General features: G+C 39.3%; 1 protein-coding gene across 5 annotated transcripts in view; it reads right to left on the reverse strand.

The window, feature by feature from the left end:
* The window catches only part of COPS4 (COP9 signalosome subunit 4), a 37,112-nt gene extending 28,446 nt beyond the window's left edge, over positions 1-8,666 (reverse strand). For 2 of the 5 annotated variants that reach the window (XM_021702455.1, XM_021702459.1), the window contains exon 1: positions 8,193-8,300. In XM_021702455.1, the coding sequence (XP_021558130.1) occupies positions 8,193-8,266 (74 nt within the window). In that variant the 5' untranslated portion in view covers positions 8,267-8,300. Of the gene's footprint in view, positions 1-6,467; positions 6,513-8,192 lie in introns of those variants that run through there. The other 3 variants (XM_044912687.1, XM_021702458.1, XM_021702456.1) reach the window with 3 other exon arrangements.
* Between the last annotated feature and the right edge of the window lie 10,516 nt (positions 8,667-19,182).

Consider the following 19,182-nt stretch of genomic DNA (forward strand, 5'->3'; position numbering starts at 1 on the left):
TCAAAAAGAATGAAATCTTGCCATTTGCAATGATGTGGATGAACTAGAGGGTATTATGCTAAATGAAGTCAGTCAGTCAGAGAAAGACAAATATATGATTTCAGAAACAAAACTGATGAACATGAGGGAAGGGAAGGAAAAATAAACTAAGACGGAAACAGAGAGGGAAATAAACCATAAGAGACTCTTAATCTCAGGAAACAAACAGCGTTGCTAGAGGGGAGGTAGGTGGGGGGATGGGGATAATTGGCTGAAGGGCATTAAGGAGGGCACATGATGTAATGAGCACTGGGTATTATATGCAACTGATGAATCCCTAACTTCTACCTCTGAAACTATTAATATACTGCATGTTAATTAAATTGAATTTAAATTTTAAAAAATCTGTTGTGTTTCTAAACACTAGAAAACATCCTATTTACATCAAAAAGAAAAAAATAACTAGGAATAAATTTAACCCAGGTGAAAGATCTGTACACTGAAAACTCTAAGACATTGATGAAAAGAACTGAAGACATAAATAAAAGGAAAGGCATTCCATAGTCATGGATTGAAAGTATTAGTATTGTTAAAATGCCCATACTACCCAAAGCAACCTACAGATTCAATGAAATCCCTATCAAAATTCCAATGGCATTTTTCACAGAAATAGAACAAACAACTAAAATTTGTATGGAACCATAAAAGACCTTGAATAACCAAACAATCTTGAGAAAAAACAAGTTGGAGGCATCACACTCCCTGATTTCAAATTATTACAAAGCTATAGTAATCAAAATGGTATGGTATCAGTATGGACACAGACACATAGATCAATGGAACAGAACAGAGAGCCCAGAAATAAACCTGCACATATATGGTCAATTAATTTATAACAAAGGAGGCAAGAATATACAATGGGGAAAGGACGGTGTCTTCAATAAATGGTGCTGAGAAAAATGGACAGCCACATGAAAAATAATGAACCTGGACCACTATCTTACCCCATACCAAAAATAAACTCAAAATGAATTAAAGACTTGAATGTAAGACCTGAAACCATAAAACTCCTAGAATAAAACATAGGTGGTAAGCTTCTCAACATTGGTCTTAGCAGTATCTTTTTAGATCTGACTTAAGAAGCAGTGACAACAAAAGCAAAAATAAATAAAGGGGATTATACAAAACTAAAAAGCTTCAAGTGAAGAAAAACATCAACAAAATAAAAAGGCAACCTATAGAATGGGAGGTTATCTGATAAGGGTTAACATCTAAAATATATTTAAGAAACTCATACAACTCAATAGCAAAAAATAAATAAATAAAAGAGTGATTAAAAAATGGCAGAGGGGGACACCTGAATGGCTCAGTTGGTTAAGCATCTGACTCCCGATTTTGGCTCAGATCATGATCTCAGGGTTGTCAGATGGAACCCCACATCAGGCTCCACCCTAGGCATGAAGCCTACTTAAGATTCTCTCTCTTCTCTTCCTCTCTCTCCCCAAACCCCTGTTCACTTTCTCTCTCTCTCTCAAAAAAAAAAAAGGGGGGGGGGGCAGAGGAACTGAATAGACATTTTCCCAAAGATAAACACGGCCAAAAGGCACATGAAAACAGGTTCAACATCACTAATAATCTGAGAAATACAAGTCAAATCCACAATAAGATATCACCTCACACCTGTTAGAATGGCTATTATTAAAAAGACAAGAAATAACAAGTGTTGGTGAAGATACACAGAAAAGGGAACCTTCATGTTCTGTTGGTGGGAATGTAAATTAGTGCAGCCACTATGGAAAATGGTATAAAGATGTCTCAAAACAAAAAAAAAAATCCATATTGTGATCCAACAATTCTACTGGGTATTTACCCAAAGAAAATGAAAACGTTAGTTTTAGGGGTGCCTGGGTGGCTCAGTCGTTAAGCGTCTGCCTTCAGCTCAGGTCATGATCCCAGGGTCCTGGGATCGAGCCCCGCGTTGGGCTCCCTGCTCTGCAGGAAGCCTGCTTGTGTTCCCTCTCTCGCTGTGTCTTTCTCTGTCAAATAAATAAATAAAATCTTAAAATAATAATAATAAATAAATAAATAATTTTAAAAATATATTAAAAAAAGAAAGAAAAGAAAAAAGAACCACCAAAAACTACAGAACTAAAAAATACTATATCCAAGCTTACTCAATGAAGTTCTTAACAGTAGATTAAACACATTTGAAAACCTGATAAACTAGGAGGCAGGACAGAAAAACCTATCCAGAATAAAGCATTGCAAAGTAAGTACAGAAGATAGGGTAAGAGACATAGAGGTCACAGTAAGAGGGCCTAACAGGTGTTTCACTGGAGTCCTAGACAAGAAAACAGAATGGGACACAGGCTACATTTGAAAATATATGGCTGAAACATCCCAGGACCATGAAAGAATCTATCTGATTCAATAAATACAGTGAAGCACAACCAGGATAATGCAGTAGAGTATTTACAAACAAAAATAAAATAAAATAAAATAAAAAACAATGCAATGTGACTCTGTAGCTCTTCACATCGAAAGGTAGAGTTTCTTTTCCCACCCTTTGATCTGAGCTTGTTTTGATTAATAGAATTTGATAGAAGTGAAGTGCCTGTTCTGAACCTAGACAGACCTCAAGAGGTCTTATATGTGTCTTTTTCTCTTGTAACCCTGCTGTGGCCACATGAACAAGATCAGGCTAACCTACTGGATAATGAAATATGTAGCCCAGTCACCTCCACTGCCCCCGCCAACACAGCAAAGCAGCAGTGCCTACCTAACCTGCAGCTGACTACAGACACATGTAGGACACACATGTGGAACCCAGACCATGCAGAACAGAGAACCATCCAGCTAGGCCCAGCCAACCAACAGAATTATAAGTAAATGATTGTTGTTTTAATCCACTAAGTTTTAGAGTGGTTTATTTCATAGCAAAAGCCAACTGACAGAGAAATAAACAAATCCACATAGACACATCACAAAGAAGTTTCAGAAAATTAAACAATTTGTAATTTCCTTAAAAATCAAAACCACAATGAGATACCACTTCACACCACTCAGAATGACTAAAATTAACCACTCAGGAAACAACACATGTTGGCGAGGATGCAGAGAAAAGGGAACTGTCTTACACTGTTCGTGGGAATGCAGCCAATCTGGAAAACAGTATGGCGTTTCCTCAAAAAGTCAAAAATAGAACTACTCCAGGACTCAACAATTGCACTAGTTAGGTATTTATTTACCCAAAGGATACAAAAATAGTGACTCGAAAGAGCACATGCACCCCAATGTTTATAGCAGCACTGTCCACAATAGCCAAACTATGGAAAGAACCCAGATGTCCATCAGCAGATGAATGGATAAAGAAGATGTGGTGTATATACACACATACACACAAAATGGAATATTACTCAGTTGTCAAAAAGAATGAAATCTTGCCATTTGCGACCACATGGATGGAACTAGAGTGTACTTTGTTAAGCGAAGTAAGTCGGTCAGAGAAAGACAAATATATGATTTCACTAATATGTGGAATTTAAGAAACAAAACAGATGAACATAGGGGAAGGGAAGGAAAAATAAGATAAAAATAGAGAAGGAAGCAAACCATGAGACTCCTAACTATAAGAAACAAACTGAGGGTTGTTGGAGGGGAGGTGGGTGGGGAGGATGGGGTAATTGGATGATGGGTAGTAAAGAGGGTACTTGATGGCATGAGCACTGGGTGTTATATGCAATTGATGAATGACTGAATTCTACCCCTGAAGCTAATAATATACTATATGTTAACTAAATTGAATTTAAATAAAAAAATTTTTTAAAAGAAAATGACTGATAATATGTAAGAGAATCTCGGTAAGATTAACAACTGATTTCTCAGCATATTTTAATTTTAATTAAAATTTAAAATGTTAAAAAAAGAAATAATTTCCTAAATGAGGTTGATCTTTAAGCATTTTAAATATTTCAATGTAGTGTTAAGTGGGAAAGAGTGGAGGAAGACAGGTATTCTAGGCCAAAAAAAAAAAAAATCACTATCTGAAATGTAATCTAGTTGGGAGAAGATAATATAAGGCCAAAAGGTAGATGTGTTTAGAATTCAGGGCTCTGAACCAAGCAGATAGGTTGTATTATGGCCTTGCCACAAGCTATGTGACCTCAAGCAAGGTATTTCACCTCTGTACTTCAGTTTTCTCATATGTAATGTAAATTTTACTCATTAAGGATTAAAAAATGTATATAAAGATGTGCTTGGCACATGGTAAACACCAGATGTTAGGGAACTTCACTCTTGAGATGGGAACCACTAAAACTTGTGTGTGGGAATAACAGAGAACCAGAGAATCTGAGTTATAAGGGGCCCTTGAGATTATATAGTCTTATCCTCTGGTGTGTATGTGTCCTCCATTTTTTGACAGTTCTATTCCATTCTATTATTAGAAAGTTCTAATCCAAAGTCTACCTCTGTAAGGCAGAGGAGTCTATTTTCTTTTCTGCAAAACAGCCTTCTTTTTAAAGATTTTATTTATTTATTTGATAAAGAGAGCGAGCACAAGCAGAGGGAGCGGGAGAGGGAGAAGCAGGTTCCCCACTGAGAAGGGAGGATCCTGAGATTATGACCTGAGCTGAAGGCTGAGGTCTGAGCCACCCAGGCATCCCTGTAAAACAGCCTTTCTAATAGTCAAAGAGAGCTAAAAGGTCTCCCATTACTCTCTTTTCTCTATGCTAACAGCTTCTTGTAAAATGAAATGTTTAGACTCCAAAGGCCTGCTATCCTCTTCTGGGTACCTTCTATATTGAGAAGTGGGAAGACAAAAAAAAAAGGTCTTATTTCTATAGAAATAACTCAACAAAGACTATAATCCATAACATCATACCTGCCCTCAAAGAGATCACATTCTAATTGGAAAAGCAGACAAGTAAACAGACAATTGAAACAATTAAGTGCTATGGTAGAGGTAAATACAATCTGCCACTGGGCATAAGAGCAACAAACCCGGTCCTGTGTGTGTGAGTATTTATGAGTGTGTGTTGGTGGCTGTTCAGAAAAGGCTTTTTGGAAGAAATAATATCTCAACTGAGTTTCAAAGAACTGAGTACGTTTTAGCCAAGAAATTAAGACAGGCTATCGTAACAGCTACCTATTCAAATGGTCCCTCTTCAAGGCTCTCCTCTCTTCTAAAGTTTTGTATGAGATGATGATAATAATGCATAATATATACAAAAGTAGTTTATAAAATTTGCAAAAATGCATCTTATACGGCCAATTTCTTATGTCCACTTTAGATTATTGTGTTAATTCACAGTTATGAGAAAGCCATTTCTAATTGAAGTTTGGGCAAGAAAAGCAGGCTGATAGGTTAAAAATAAGCTTTATAGAGTAGAAAAACCTGGTTCAAATATAAGCTCTGCACCTTTCTAGCTATTCATCGATTCAACTAACACTTATTAAATGACTGCTCTGTTATAAATATTCTGCTAATTGCTGGAAACACACAGTATCAATATTTTAGAAATGAATTTACTCTGCCATCCCTTTATATGGGATGACTGCTTTGTCACCCAACTCCTAACATAAATCCTAAAACTACTGATATATTTCAAGAGTGCTTTCCTCATAGACATGTAGCTGGCAGAACTGTTTTGTTATGAAAATAAATATCCCAACACATTCCTGTAGAGATAGGACCAGATATGTACCTGTAGGCAAGGCCAAGACTTTCCTCAGAAAGCCCTGGCTAGGGGTGCCTGGGTGGCTCAGATGGTTGAGTGTCTGCCTTCGGCTCAGGTCACGATCCTAGGGTCCTGGGATCGAGTCCCGCATCGGGCTCCCTGCAAGGCGGGGAGCCTGCTTCTCCCTCTGCCTCTGCCTCTCTCTCTGTTTCTCTCTGACTCTCATGAATAAATAAATAAAACATTAAAAAAAAAAAAGAAAGCCCTGGCTATCAGTTATCAAGCACAACAATCTCAGGTGATAGACTATTACAATAATGGCCTCCAATGAATCATGCCCCATCTGTCCATGCCCTTTCTAATGTAACTTGGCCACTCCTCCCAGAAAGAGGTAGACTCCATTTTTCCTTCCCTTGAATCTGGGCTGGTCTTGTGATTTACTTTGACCTGTTTTAGAGAACTGACATTATGAGATTTCCACAGCTAGCCTTAAGTGTGGCAGCTTCCACTCTAACCCTTTTGGAACACTTCTATGGCCCTATAAGGAACTACTGAATGAGAGACCATGTGGAGAGACAGAATCAGCCAGCAGCCTGATGTATATGTGAGCGCATTTTAGCTCCACCAGCCCCAAATGAGCTGCCAGCTGACGGTGCACCTGCATGAGTAAGCCCGGCTTAGACCAGCAGAACAGTCCAGTCAACCCAAAGAATCATGAAAAATAATAGTTGTTTTACACCACTAAGTTTTTGGTTTGTAACATAGTAATACATAACTAAAGTACCCTATAAGATAGGTACTATTGTTTACCTGCAATTCACAGCTGAGGAAGTAAATTCTTAGCTTAAATTTCAGAATTCTGCAAACACTTGAAAAACTGTATCTCTTCTGATAAAGAATGTACTTCATTTTCTTCAACAAAACAAAAAAGAAAGCAAAGCGTGGGGGGAAATATAAGCTGAGCATGGGGAAAAATATATGATCATTTTACTTTCATCCAAATCTAAAAATTACATGCAGAAAGGATTAAACCATGAATGAAGACAGTCGGTACTCTATGGAGTAGAAGACACATTCACCTTATTTACAATCCATGGAATAAGTCATTATATGTACTTACTAACTGCTTTATAATAATAATAGCAACAAAGACAATTTTGTGGCACTAAATGTCACACTGTTCTAAGCAACATGTGTGATATAAATGTATATACACACACATACTCATTTTGTCCTCAGACAAGAATAAGTCCTATTATCCCCATTTTCATGAGAAGGAAACTGCAGTACATAGTAGCTAAATCCAAGATACACAGCTAGATTTCCCACTGATAAAACTAGATTACATGTGCCACCAGAGAAAAGATAGCAGAGTTTTCATAAAACACAGCCAAGGTTTCAATGGCCAGGTTAGAGCAGGTGTATCCCATTTATGTAGAGCAACATGATCTCAGCTGTCAGGATGTAAATATTACCATCAACTTGAGACGCATACTTTAAACAGAATTCAAGTTCATTACAAAAGAACAGTGCTGTATAATCTACAAAAAGAAAACGGACAATTATCTATCTACTTACCTACCTACCTACCTATGATTAACACTATTGTAACTGCTTGCATGACAGGCACATGTCACACATTTTTTTTTTTAAGATTTTATTTATTTATTTGAGACAGAGAGAATGAGAGAGACAGAGAGCACACGAGAGGGGGGAGGGTCAGAGGGAGAAGCAGGCTCCCTGCCGAGCAGGGAGCCCGATGCGGGACTCGATCCCGGGACTCCAGGATCATGACCTGAGCCGAAGGCAGTCGCTTAACCAACTGAGCCACCCAGGCGCCCACATGTCACAAATTTTAACGTGGAGTGGATCTAACCCTTCAACGTAAATTCCGCAAAATTCCTAAACAATTCAGATTCCTGCAAATATCACTAATCTAGACATCCTGACTCACGTTGTGAGGGCGTTCCGCTTATGTGCCCCTCTTCAGAGTTGGTGGCGGAGAGAGAACCCAAAACACAAGGACTCACAGAACATGGTCCGGGTGGTTCTGAACGACATGATAGCGGCCATACCTCCTCACCCCCGTCAGCCTCTAGAAGCCATCTCCCAGAAAACCCTGCATCGAGGTCCCAGAATATACATTTCCCTCAATCAATTAAAAAAAAAAAAAAAAAGGCCCAAAGAGAAACCAGAATTCGGTGTGAGAGGACAGCCAGGGATGGAAAGAGGCACCAGGGAAGGAAAAGAAGGCCGTGGGAGCAGTCGTCCCTCAGACCATGCTTCCAGAATCTTAACAGGTAAGGATGCTATCAAAGACAGAACAAGTTGACAGTCACCCCAAGTCTGCCCCCCCCACCCCCCCGCCAGGGTTCCCTGCACCGGCTTTCTGCTGCTCCCAATTTTTGCGTCTACAAACGACCTCAGGCCCGCCCCCTTGGTCGTCAGGCCGTATCACATCCCAAAGCCGCCGTCAACACAAGAACAGGTCTATGGCTTCCCTGCCGACCTCCCAGGGCCCTGGGAAATACTCACTTGCCCGCAAGATCTTTATGAGAGCCGCTCGAATTCATGAGCTGGGCCAAATCCTGCCGCACGGCTGCCGCCATCTTTCTTCCAGCTCAGCAGAGGCTGCCGGGCCTCGCACAGCCGAAAAGAAAACGAGTGTAGTCCTCCAGACTGCAGCTAGAGGGAACCCGAGATGCCATAGAGTACCGACTGTGTGGGCCAGAGCGCCGGGTGTGAGAGCCTGCGCAAGGTCCGTCCCCAGAGTTGAGTGACGCGAAGCTCCACTCACGTCCGAGGCCCGCCCAGGATTCTCCCACAGGCTCAGGCTCGCGCGCTCCCACTTAGGATTGGCGGATGAAGTCCAAGGCGTGTGTTGCTTGTGCAACTCCAGTAAGTGCCGGGTACCCGAAATTGCCGCGTCATTAATTAAGTTCCGTGTCTCACTTACGTGGTTTACTGTTGTTCCTAGTTAAGACAGTCCTTAAACTTCGTGTGTTAAAAACGAATTGCTTTTATGTCCAATGCACCACAGACTGGTACTGTTGTAAAATACAGTAAAAAAGGACATATTTCTCCTCTGACTTTGTACCCTTTATATAGGTTGATCATCCCAGTTTGTCCAGGATGATGCCATTTTCCGTCTGTTGTCCTGGAGTGATTATTAATAACACCCCCTTTCACTCTAGAAACTGTTCTATCTGGATGATAAATTATATGGTTACCTACCTTTATATGTAATTGTATTCATTACTCATGTATCCTTATGGAATTTCTTTACGCACATAAATGTAAATTGTTATCCTTTCTTTTTTTCATAGAAGATAACACACCATATCATTATTCCCCTTGATTTTTTTCACTTTTTTTGGAGATCCTACCATGTATATCCAGAGAGCTTCCTCATCATTTTTTTTTTTTTTGAACTGGAGAGTATTGCATATAATGAGGGGATGGTCGTAGTTTATTTAATCTTTCTAACCAGACACTTAAATTGTTTTTAATCAATCAACCAGTGCTGCAGTAAAGAAGTTCCTACCAACAATATGTAGAAGTGCCATTTTCTACAGCCTTGCCTACAAAGGATATCAAACTTGAATTTTGTCCTCATGGTGTGTGATAAATAGAATGTTCCCTCTATTGGAAAAGGGAAAGGAGAGAAGACTAGAACAAGGAAATTCTTTAAGAAAGTAATGTGGAGATTGCTTACATCAATTCTGATACCAATCCGTTGGCAAGAACTTAGTCACATGACCAGGCCTAGCAACAGTGAGGCTGGAAATTTGGTTTCCAGTCCAGCAGCCCTTTGCCTAAGAAAAAGAAAAGGATGGGTTTAAAGGGACAGTCAGTAGTCTCTACTATAATCTGTCCCCCTGATCACCTAAATATCTGAGTGTATCCTTCTTACAGTAGAACACTCTTACCCCCAAAGAACAGAGATCAATTCCCTATTCAGTTTCTGTACCAGCTCAAAAAGCAGGATGTCTGATGATGCACAACCCTCTCCATCAGATTGGGATATGTCTTTTCATGGCCCAGAGTCATATACACTGTAAAACAAATTATCTGCTCATGCCTGTACATGTAATACAAAACAACTGTGGAACAGGAACAGGATAACCACAGTTAAAACTCAAAAAAATTAGAATGTGAAACACATAGCAGTTACTTCTCCATAGCAATGATGGAACCCTGGGCAGGAATTAGGAATACTCAATACCTTGTAGGGAGTAAGTTCCTTGGTTAGACCCTCATTCTGCTCTTTGAGAGGATCTCCATTGTCCATTGTACTCTGGGCCCCAGTTTTGCCCTAGGAATGCAAGTTAACTGGATTTTGGAGAGTATTCCCTCTTTGGAGGAATGCCTTTGGACTTGGATTGAGAGCTTTTGTAGGCCAGGTGTTTCAGTGTTTTGTTTTTGTTGTTTTTTTTAAATGTAATTTCATTGAATATTCAGTAAACTCTGCTTCCAGACAGTTTCAGGTGCCAGTAACCACGCCCACAGTTGTTTCCAGAAATAGTTGTTAAATGTGGCCTATTTCCTGGCTTCCACACTCAAACCTTTCTTAACATCTTCTTTTTAATGATGACAGTCTTGAGGTTATCTGAAACAATAGGCTTAAGTGAGAAGGGAACTCTATTAATTTGATTTTTGCTTCAGTTTATCTTTGTTTTCTGTTGGTTTTTTTTTTGCCCATTTGTGTTTGCCAAAAAATCTTAATGGGCTATGAGAAAGCCCAAAATCTCTTCTGCTATTTAGGGGTACATAAGCAGTTGTCTTTTTCAACTTAGTGAAGCCCAAGAATTACCAGCTGTTCTATTTACTTTTTACTCCGACTTTGAGCTTTATTTGTAATACCTTGCTGAAAGCAGAAAGAAGCAACCAAACATACAAACATGTCTCTTCCCATATACCTCCACTAGAGCTACAAGCTAGGTAGAGAAGTTGTCTGCCTTCCTGCTTATTGTAATCAGCAATTTGACTAAACTTTTTGACATGACAAGGCCTCCCTTTTCCAGACTGCTCAGGGGTAATCCTGCTCAACCGCTAAAAGGATCTATGTATTTTTAGGTTTTACTTACAGCCGGGTGGAAAAACAAACAAGCCTGGTACTGGAAACTTAGTCTCTCTTTTCAGTTGCTTAGCAGCAAGAAGTTAGCTAGGCTTGTTTGAATTAAGAAATTCTAATTCTGTTTTACTATGCAAAACCTTAGGTCCCAGCCCCTACTTACTGATCCAAAACTGTCATATTATCAAAATCCATCTAGTAATTTTTGCACATTAAAGTTTGGGTAGCATTGCTCTAGTTTAGATGTCCACATCACTAGATAGATGAGTTCTCTCACTAAACTCTTGCCTATTAAAGCCATTTCCCTGGCTAGGAAACTCCCACTTTTATATAATCAGATATAAAACCTGGTCTCTAACCCCTCATAATTTCCCTACAAATATGCAGAGGGAGTCATCCTGGGGTCCTTTTCCTGGTGCATTTTCCACTCTGTGTCCCATGTGCCCAGCTCAAATATGCCTTGCTATAGAAATAAAAAAAGAGCATAGGTGATTGCATATATTCTGCTGTTTTCTGAGCATCAGTCCTTACTCTACATTTGTTCCACATGTTGCTAGTGCTATGTGACAAAATTATTCTAGAGTCATCTTGTGTGTTTCCTAGCCTAGACCCAGAATCAGCTGTTTCTCCAAGAAGCCCTTGTTCCTTTAGTTCCTTTTAGGAATGATATTTACAGATAACAATCTGAGTGCTAGGGATGTTCATTGCTACTGTCTTGGTCATTTTGGGACCTTTTCATAGGACAGAACTAGGAAATATATATAGAGAGAGAGGATAAAATAAGTCATGAGTTCATTCTGATACTTCAAATTCCAGTATAGTTGATTTTACTTAACCTTTTCTGTATTACATCCATATCTCCTTACCTCCACATCCAGAATCCTGGTTCACAAGTACATAGGAGATTACAGAAGCAGCATATTCATTCATCCTACATTGTACACACAACAACTTCAGAATAGCAATACTAATATACTATCCCCAATGTGATTGCTGAAGGAATTCAACATTTTCCTACTACTCTTCCATTTCCTCTCTTCTATTGTGAGCACATACAGCTGTGACAAACTATACTTTCTTCCTCCTAATCTTCCTTTGGTCTTGTTCTGTAAGTAGTACACATTTAATGCTCACCATCATCTCTTATTTTGAGACCTCTTAGTCATTTTAGTTGGCTAAAGCTAGTTCTTTAATAGGTTTCTCAGGAAGGGGCTCCTGGAAAACATAATTTTGAATGTTCTTGAATGTTGGAAACATCTTGTGCCTTTTATGTTTGAAAATCAGTTTTGTATTATCTTGACTCACTTTTCTTGAGAATCTGAAGTGTGATGCTCCATTTTCTTATGACCAAAAGCATTGCTGAAAAGTATCTCATGAGAGTCTAATTTTCTTTTCCTTATAGGTCATCTCATTTTTTGCCTAGATGCCCCCCAATTTTTTTCCCTTTAACATCAAGTAATTTTACTAGACTATGTGCTTGTGTTGGTCATTCTGGGTCAATATTCTTAGGTATAGAGTGTGCTCTTTCAATAGATCATTTCAATTTTTTCAATAATATCTTTAATTACAATTTTTCTTTTTGCTCTATTCCTTCGGTTTCTTTCCTCAGAAACTACTATTGTCTTTATGTTAGATCTTCTTTATCTTAATATTAGTCACCTTCCCTCAAAATCTTTTTCTTTTTTCACATTTTTAATTTTCTTTTCACCCTATTTCTCTTAAGGCATTATCTGACACTTTTATTTGCTCCTGGTTTCCTTCTTGTTGAGTCTTCATTCCCAAAATAATGTTTTTATTGCTAATTCCTACTGAGTTCTGCCACTCATTATGTTCTTCTGTCATGTCCTGTACCATTTTCTTTTCAATTTAACTAATGTGAAAAGTGTATTAAGGCTTACCTTCTTTTCAGTTTAACTGATGATTACCTTCCCTTTTCTGACATTCACTATCACTTTAACAATGTGTGAGGACAAGTTGCAGCCCTCTACTCGCTTCTGGACTCTTTAGTCCCCCATTGCCTCTGTATCATACCTCAATAGATGAGACTCATAGAATATTTTTACTTCCACATCCTTCACTTCTAGTTGAGACCTTGAAAATATATTGATGTCTGCCCCCTCCACCCTTACCTAGTTCCTCGGTTTCACTGAGATAGGTTGGTACTTTGTTCCATTTCAATAAATATTTGCTTTTCCTTTGCAGTATGGCTCTTCTATTTTAGGAATCCTTAAGTTAACACTTGGGCTATAATTCCCAGTTTCATTGTCATTATTCACTTACATTACTATATAAATTATACTATATAAATCATTCATCACAAATTCCCCTTCTCTTCATCTTCCCTGTCTTGATCTGATTGTTTTGTTGTTTGGTAGTGCTCACTCTTAAGTGATCCCTCAGAGGCTGTGCATGGGTAACATATTTGTGATTCTGTGCATATTCACAAATATCTTTCCATCCTCTTGATGGTTGAATGAGATTTGGGCTGAGCTGCTGTCCTTTTCCCTCAGTGACCTGTAAAATGTTACTCCACATCAACTCACTGTCTGCAGCAACCATCCCAGAAACCTACCAACTCCTGTAGTTATCAGCCCAAAATGGCCAGCACTTGATTGATCACTGACAGCTTCCCTAATTTTTGCCCCAACCAGGGAAAGCCAAATACACCCCCCCATACAACCAATTACATAGGATACCCCACTTCTGGGCTGCTGCTGATAGCTCCCCCATGCCAACAACCTCCAATCAGGGCATACCTGAATTCCCTTTTTCCACTATAAAGCTTTCCATTCCTCTGCTTGTCTTTGAGTATCTGTTAAACAGAAATGATGGTGTCCCAAATCCCTTGCTATAGAAGCTCTAAGTAAATAGCCTTTGCTTGTCCTTATTTGGCTTTGTTTATTTTTGTACCTTTCTTCTCCCTCTCTTGTACTTTTTCTTCTTCTTCTTCCTCCTCCTTCTCTTTCTCCTCACCCCTCCTCTCCCACCCCGACAGTCTCCTTTGTTCTTCTGGTTTTTCGTCTTTTTGTAAGTAACTTATTCTTTCCACCTGAAAGTTTGGTTTTGTTTAAGATTTTATTTATTTATTTGACAGAGAGAGACACAGCGAGAGAGGGAACACAAGCAGGGGGAGTGGGAGAGGGGAAGCAGGCTTCCCGCGGAGAAGGGAGCCCAATGTGGGGCTCGATCCCAGGATCCCAGGATCATGACCCAAGCCGAAGGCAGACGCTTAACAACTGAGCCACCCAGACGCCCCTCCACCTGAAAGTTTTTGAAGATCTTCTCTTTATAGGAATTTCTCTCACATATGCCTAAGTGTGTCTTTTCTCATTGATATTACCTGGAACTCAGTGACGCCTTTCACTTGCAGATGCATGTCTATCTTTAGGTCAGGGAAATTTTCTGTTATTATTTAATTATTACCTCTCTTTTTTCTGTTCCTTTCTCTCCTTCCAAAACTCTAAAAGTCACATATCAGGTCTTTTGGAAGTATCTTCAAAGTGATGTGCCTTTTCATCATAATTTCTCTCTTTATATTTTTTTGCTCTGTGTTTTGAGCTATCTTTTCCACTTTTCAGGCCACTTAGCAGGATTCAGTCATTCTCCTTCAATGTATCATCAGTGTTGTGTTTTTAAAATCATGCTTTCCATTTATTTACTTGTGTAAAAATCTTATAGCTGCTTTATTTATAATAACCTCAAATGAAAACAACCCAAATGTCCATTATAAGTAAAGCGAATAGAGAAACTGTGGCATAAGTATTCAATAGAATACTACTCAGCATTAAAAAGGAAAAAAAAAACTACAGATACATGCAGGAATATGAATGAATCTCAAAACATTATACTGAGTGAAAGAAATCAGACATTAAAAAGTACATATAATAAGATTCTATCTACATGAATCTAAGATTCTAAGTCAAACAAAACTAATCTATGATGACAGAAAATCAGAAATTATTTAGGGAGGGGGGAAATGGGGAAGGATGGTAATTTACTGGGAAGTAGCAGGAGGTGATGAAAATATTCTATATGTTTACAGAGGTGTGGGTTACATGGGTGGTATGGTATAGATTTATCAAAAAAAATCATCATACTGTATACTTAAGATCTGTGCATTTTATTGCATGTAAAATCTCAATTTAAAAAGAGAATAAAATGCTTTTTGTTCAATAGTCTTGTGTGTGTATTGAATTTAGTCTTCTTAAGGGCTTTTATTTATGTATTTATATATTTATGGTTTCAGAAGTCTTCTGTCTTCTTTAGCACTTTCAAAAGCTGGTGGTCTGTCAGCTTCCCCAACCAGGGGAAGAGAAGTTTCAGTGCAACTGTTCTGTTTCCTTAAAGCTCCTCTTTGTCAGGATGACCAGCAAGTCCTTTTTCTTTCTTTCTTTTTTTTTTTTTTGACAATTTATCTCTTTTTTTTTTTTTAAGATTTTATTTATTTATCAGAGAGAGAGAGACAGAGGCAGGCAGAGGGAGAAGCAGGCTCCTTGCTGAGCAAGGAGCCCGATGTGGGACTCAATCCCAGGACCCTGGGATCATGACCTGAGCCGAAGGCAGATGCTTAACTGACTCAGCCACTCAGGCGTCCCTCATTTTGTTATATTTTTAATTGAAGTATAAATATGGCGTTATATTAGATTCAGGTATACAATACAGTGATTCGACAATTCTACACATTGCTCGGTGCTCATCATGGTAAGTGTACTCTTAAACCCCATCACCTATTTCACCCATCCCACCACCCACCTCCCCTCTAGCAACCACCAGGTTGTTCTCTGTATTTAAGTCTGTTTTGTTTGTCTCTTTTTTCTTTGTTTTGTTTCTTAAATTCCACATGAGTGAAGTCATATGCTATTTGTCTTTCTCTGTCTGACTTCTTTCACTTAGCATTATACCCTCCTAGGTCCATCCATGTTGTTGCAAATGGCAAGATCTCATTCTTTTTTATGGCTGAGTAAGATTCCATTGCATATATATATATATTCCACATCTTTATTCATTCATCTATCAATGAACACTTGGGCTGCTTCCATATGTTATCTATTTTAAGTAATGCTGCAATAAACATAGAGGTCCATTTGTCTTTTTGAATTAGCATTTTTGTTTTCTTTGGGTAAATACCCAGTAGTGGAATTACTAGATCATATGGTAATTATATTTTTAATTTTTTGAGGAACGTCTGTATTCCACAGTGGCTGCACCAATTTGCATTCCCATCAACAATGCATGAGGGTTCCTTTTTCTCCACATCCTCACCAACACTTGGTATTTCTTGTCTTTTTGATTTTAGCCATCTTGACAGGTATAAGGTGGTATCTCACTGTGGTTTTGATTTGCATTTCCCCGGTGATTAGTGATGTTGAGCATCTTTTCATGTGTCTGTTGGCATTTGTGTGTCTCAGAAGGTCCTCTTAAGAACAGTGCCAGGCAGGTACTATACTCCCACTTGAAGGACCATGGATCTTCTCAGACTATACTCTCTCCATTATCCAGTATGTTCTGATGCTTTTCCCTTTCTCTCTATCTCTAGACTCACTATAATTTGAGGCTTCATTCATGTCATCTAGTGCCCACTGTGTCTGTCTGCTCATTCCCAAGTATTCATGTTTCAATTTGGGTCATATAGTTGAATTGGAAGTGGGAGAGAAGGGTGAAAGATATGTGATAGCCTGATTCATTTTTATAAACTAGCTGGTACCCAAAACTTTGTGCCTTGTATTTAGTAAGCAATCAAAAATATTTGTTACACTGAGTAAAGAACATAGTTGAGTAAATAAATAGACCTAGAAAATCCCAGCATCATTGAATATTGTTTCCATCTAAATTTCCCTTCTCTGGAGTTGGCATTAAAATCAAGGAACATACAAATCCAAAGGTTGAGTAGGAACTAATGTTAGTGAGGTAGAGAAGATGGTCCAAATCTGCCACCAACTATGGGAACAACCAGAAGCAAATAGTGAAATCTGGGTTGTAAAGCAAGAGCTCTGAGACCTAGAAAGACAAGTAGGAAGGGATGGGTTAAGAGAGTAAGTAGAGGGACACCTGGGTGGCTTAGTCGGTTAAGCGTCTGCCTTCGACTCAGGTCATGATCCCAGGGTCCTGGGATCGAGTCCTGGGTAGGGCTCCTTGCTCAGCAGGGAGTCTGCTTCTCCCTCTCCTGCTGCTCCCCCTGCTTGTGCTCTCTCTGACAAACAAATAAAATCTTAAAAAAAAAAAAAAAAGGACTATCTTGGGTAAAAATTGTGATGGGACTATCTTGGGTAGAAATTGTGAGGAGCAATATGGTCCAACAATAGATACCCCAGACCCTCTTAACAAAATAATATCTGGAGGACTTACAGCTTCTGCCTAGTACAGAAGGCTGAAAAGAGCATTGTTTCCACCGTCACAACAATAAGCTAGGCAAGCTACAAAATCATAACTTTTATTGAGCCCATCAGAGAGCTGAGGTCACAGGACAGCTGACTAGCCTGAATCCAAGGAGAGACAAGCTGCTTGTAAACACAGGTGAGAGGCAAGCCCTGGGTCATCTGTGGCATAGCATATGAAGGAAAATGAATTAGCCATTCAAACAGCAAAGAATTCTGCTAAATGTTTAAATAAATTGTTAAAGATTGAGTATGGGCTTGCATGCTCATGGAACCCCATGGAAACCACAAAGATAAGGGGAGTTCACATCACTGGTTCTTTTCTAGGTAAGGTGTTTTGTAATTAAAAGGGAAAAAAAAAGCTTTACCTCATTTCTAGTCTCTCTAGAGGCAGAAGCCTTCTGTTAGGTGGAAGATGAGCACATTCCTTTTTTCTTTTTAAGATTTTTTTTTTTTTAAATTTATCAGAGAGAGAGAGAGAGCACAAGCAGGGGGAGCGGTAGGTAGAGGGAGAAGCAGGCTCTCCACTGAGCAAGGAGCCCGATGTGGGACTCGATCCCAGGACGCTGGGATCATGACCTGAGCCGAAGGCAGATGCCTAACCGACTGAGCCACCCAGGCGTCCCAAATGAGCACATTCCTTCAAACACATTAAACTCTGGGTCCAGGTACAAATGAGCAAGGCCAAGAGAGGGGAAGCACTTCCCTCTCTGTGTGAGCCCTTCTTTCAAGTTCCCATATCCTGTCTCAAGATGTGCCTTTTTTCAGGATGACTGACATTGCAAATACTCACTTCCTTCAAGGGTGAAGTCCACTCCTAACTATAGGGATGGTTACACCCTAGCAAGACAAGTCCTCACTTATCCACAGGGAATATGTTTAATCCCTCTAGTGGATGCCTGAAACTGCAGATAGTACTGAACCCTCTACATTCTATGCTTTTTCCTGTACATACATACCTATGATAAAGTTTAATTTATAAATTAGTCACAGTAAGAGAATAACAACAACTAGTAAGATAGAACAATTATAGCAATGTACTATAATATATATGAAGTTATATGAATGTGGTCTCTCAAAATACTGCACTGTACTCACCTTCTTATGATGTGAGATGATAAAATGCCTACGTGATAAGATAAAGTGAGGTGAGTGACGTAGGCATTGTGATTTAGTGTTAGGGTTAAGCTACTACTGACCTTCTGATGACATGTCAAGGAGGATCTGCTTCTGGACCAGAGTTGACTGCAGGTAACTGGAACCTCGGAAAGTGAAACCACAGATGGGCAGGGGGAGGCAGGACACTGTGGATCAGAGCATTACAGAGAATCCTCTACTTCTATCCTTTTTTTTTTTTTGGTAAAGATTTATTTATTTATTTCAGAGAGCGAGCTTGAGAGCATGTCAGCTTATGTGAGTGAGGGGAGGGGCAGAGGGAGAAGGAGATAATCTCAAGCAGACTCCCTGTAGAGCGCAGCACCCGAGGGGCTCGATCCTACCACCCTGAGACCATGACCTGAGCCTAAATCAAGAGTGGGATGACCCGACTGAGCCACCCAGGCACCCCTACTTCTATCCTTTTATTTTTTTTAATTTTTTTAAAAGATTTTATTTATTTGACAGAGAGAGACACAGCGAGAGAGGGAACACAAGCAGGGGGAGTGGGAGAGGGAGAAGCAGGCTTCCCGCTGAGCAGGAGCCCGATGCGGGGCTCGATCCCAGGACCCTGGGATCATGACCTGAGCCGAAGGCAGACGCTTAATGACTGAGCCACCCAGGCGCCCCACTTCTATCCTTTTAATTACAAAAACAAAAACTATTATAGAGGCAAATAAATCTTGTTGCCAAGAGGAAAAATAATGAACTCTGTCTACCATCAGCAGATGACTTTAGTGGTTGATTTTAATTTTCAGGTGGTTTGACATTATTAATTACATCATGTACCGTATGTGAAAAAATTTAGGGTATGTTCAAAATGATACTGATCTACATTCCCTTATTAGAAACCACTGAGTGTCAATGTATTTTGGAATTGAGGATAAATAATTTTAAAAACTTTTTTCTTTTAAAACCAACT

This window comes from Neomonachus schauinslandi, chromosome 2, assembly GCF_002201575.2.
Source record: "Neomonachus schauinslandi chromosome 2, ASM220157v2, whole genome shotgun sequence".
In the NCBI taxonomy this organism is placed as follows: Eukaryota; Metazoa; Chordata; class Mammalia; order Carnivora; family Phocidae; genus Neomonachus; species Neomonachus schauinslandi.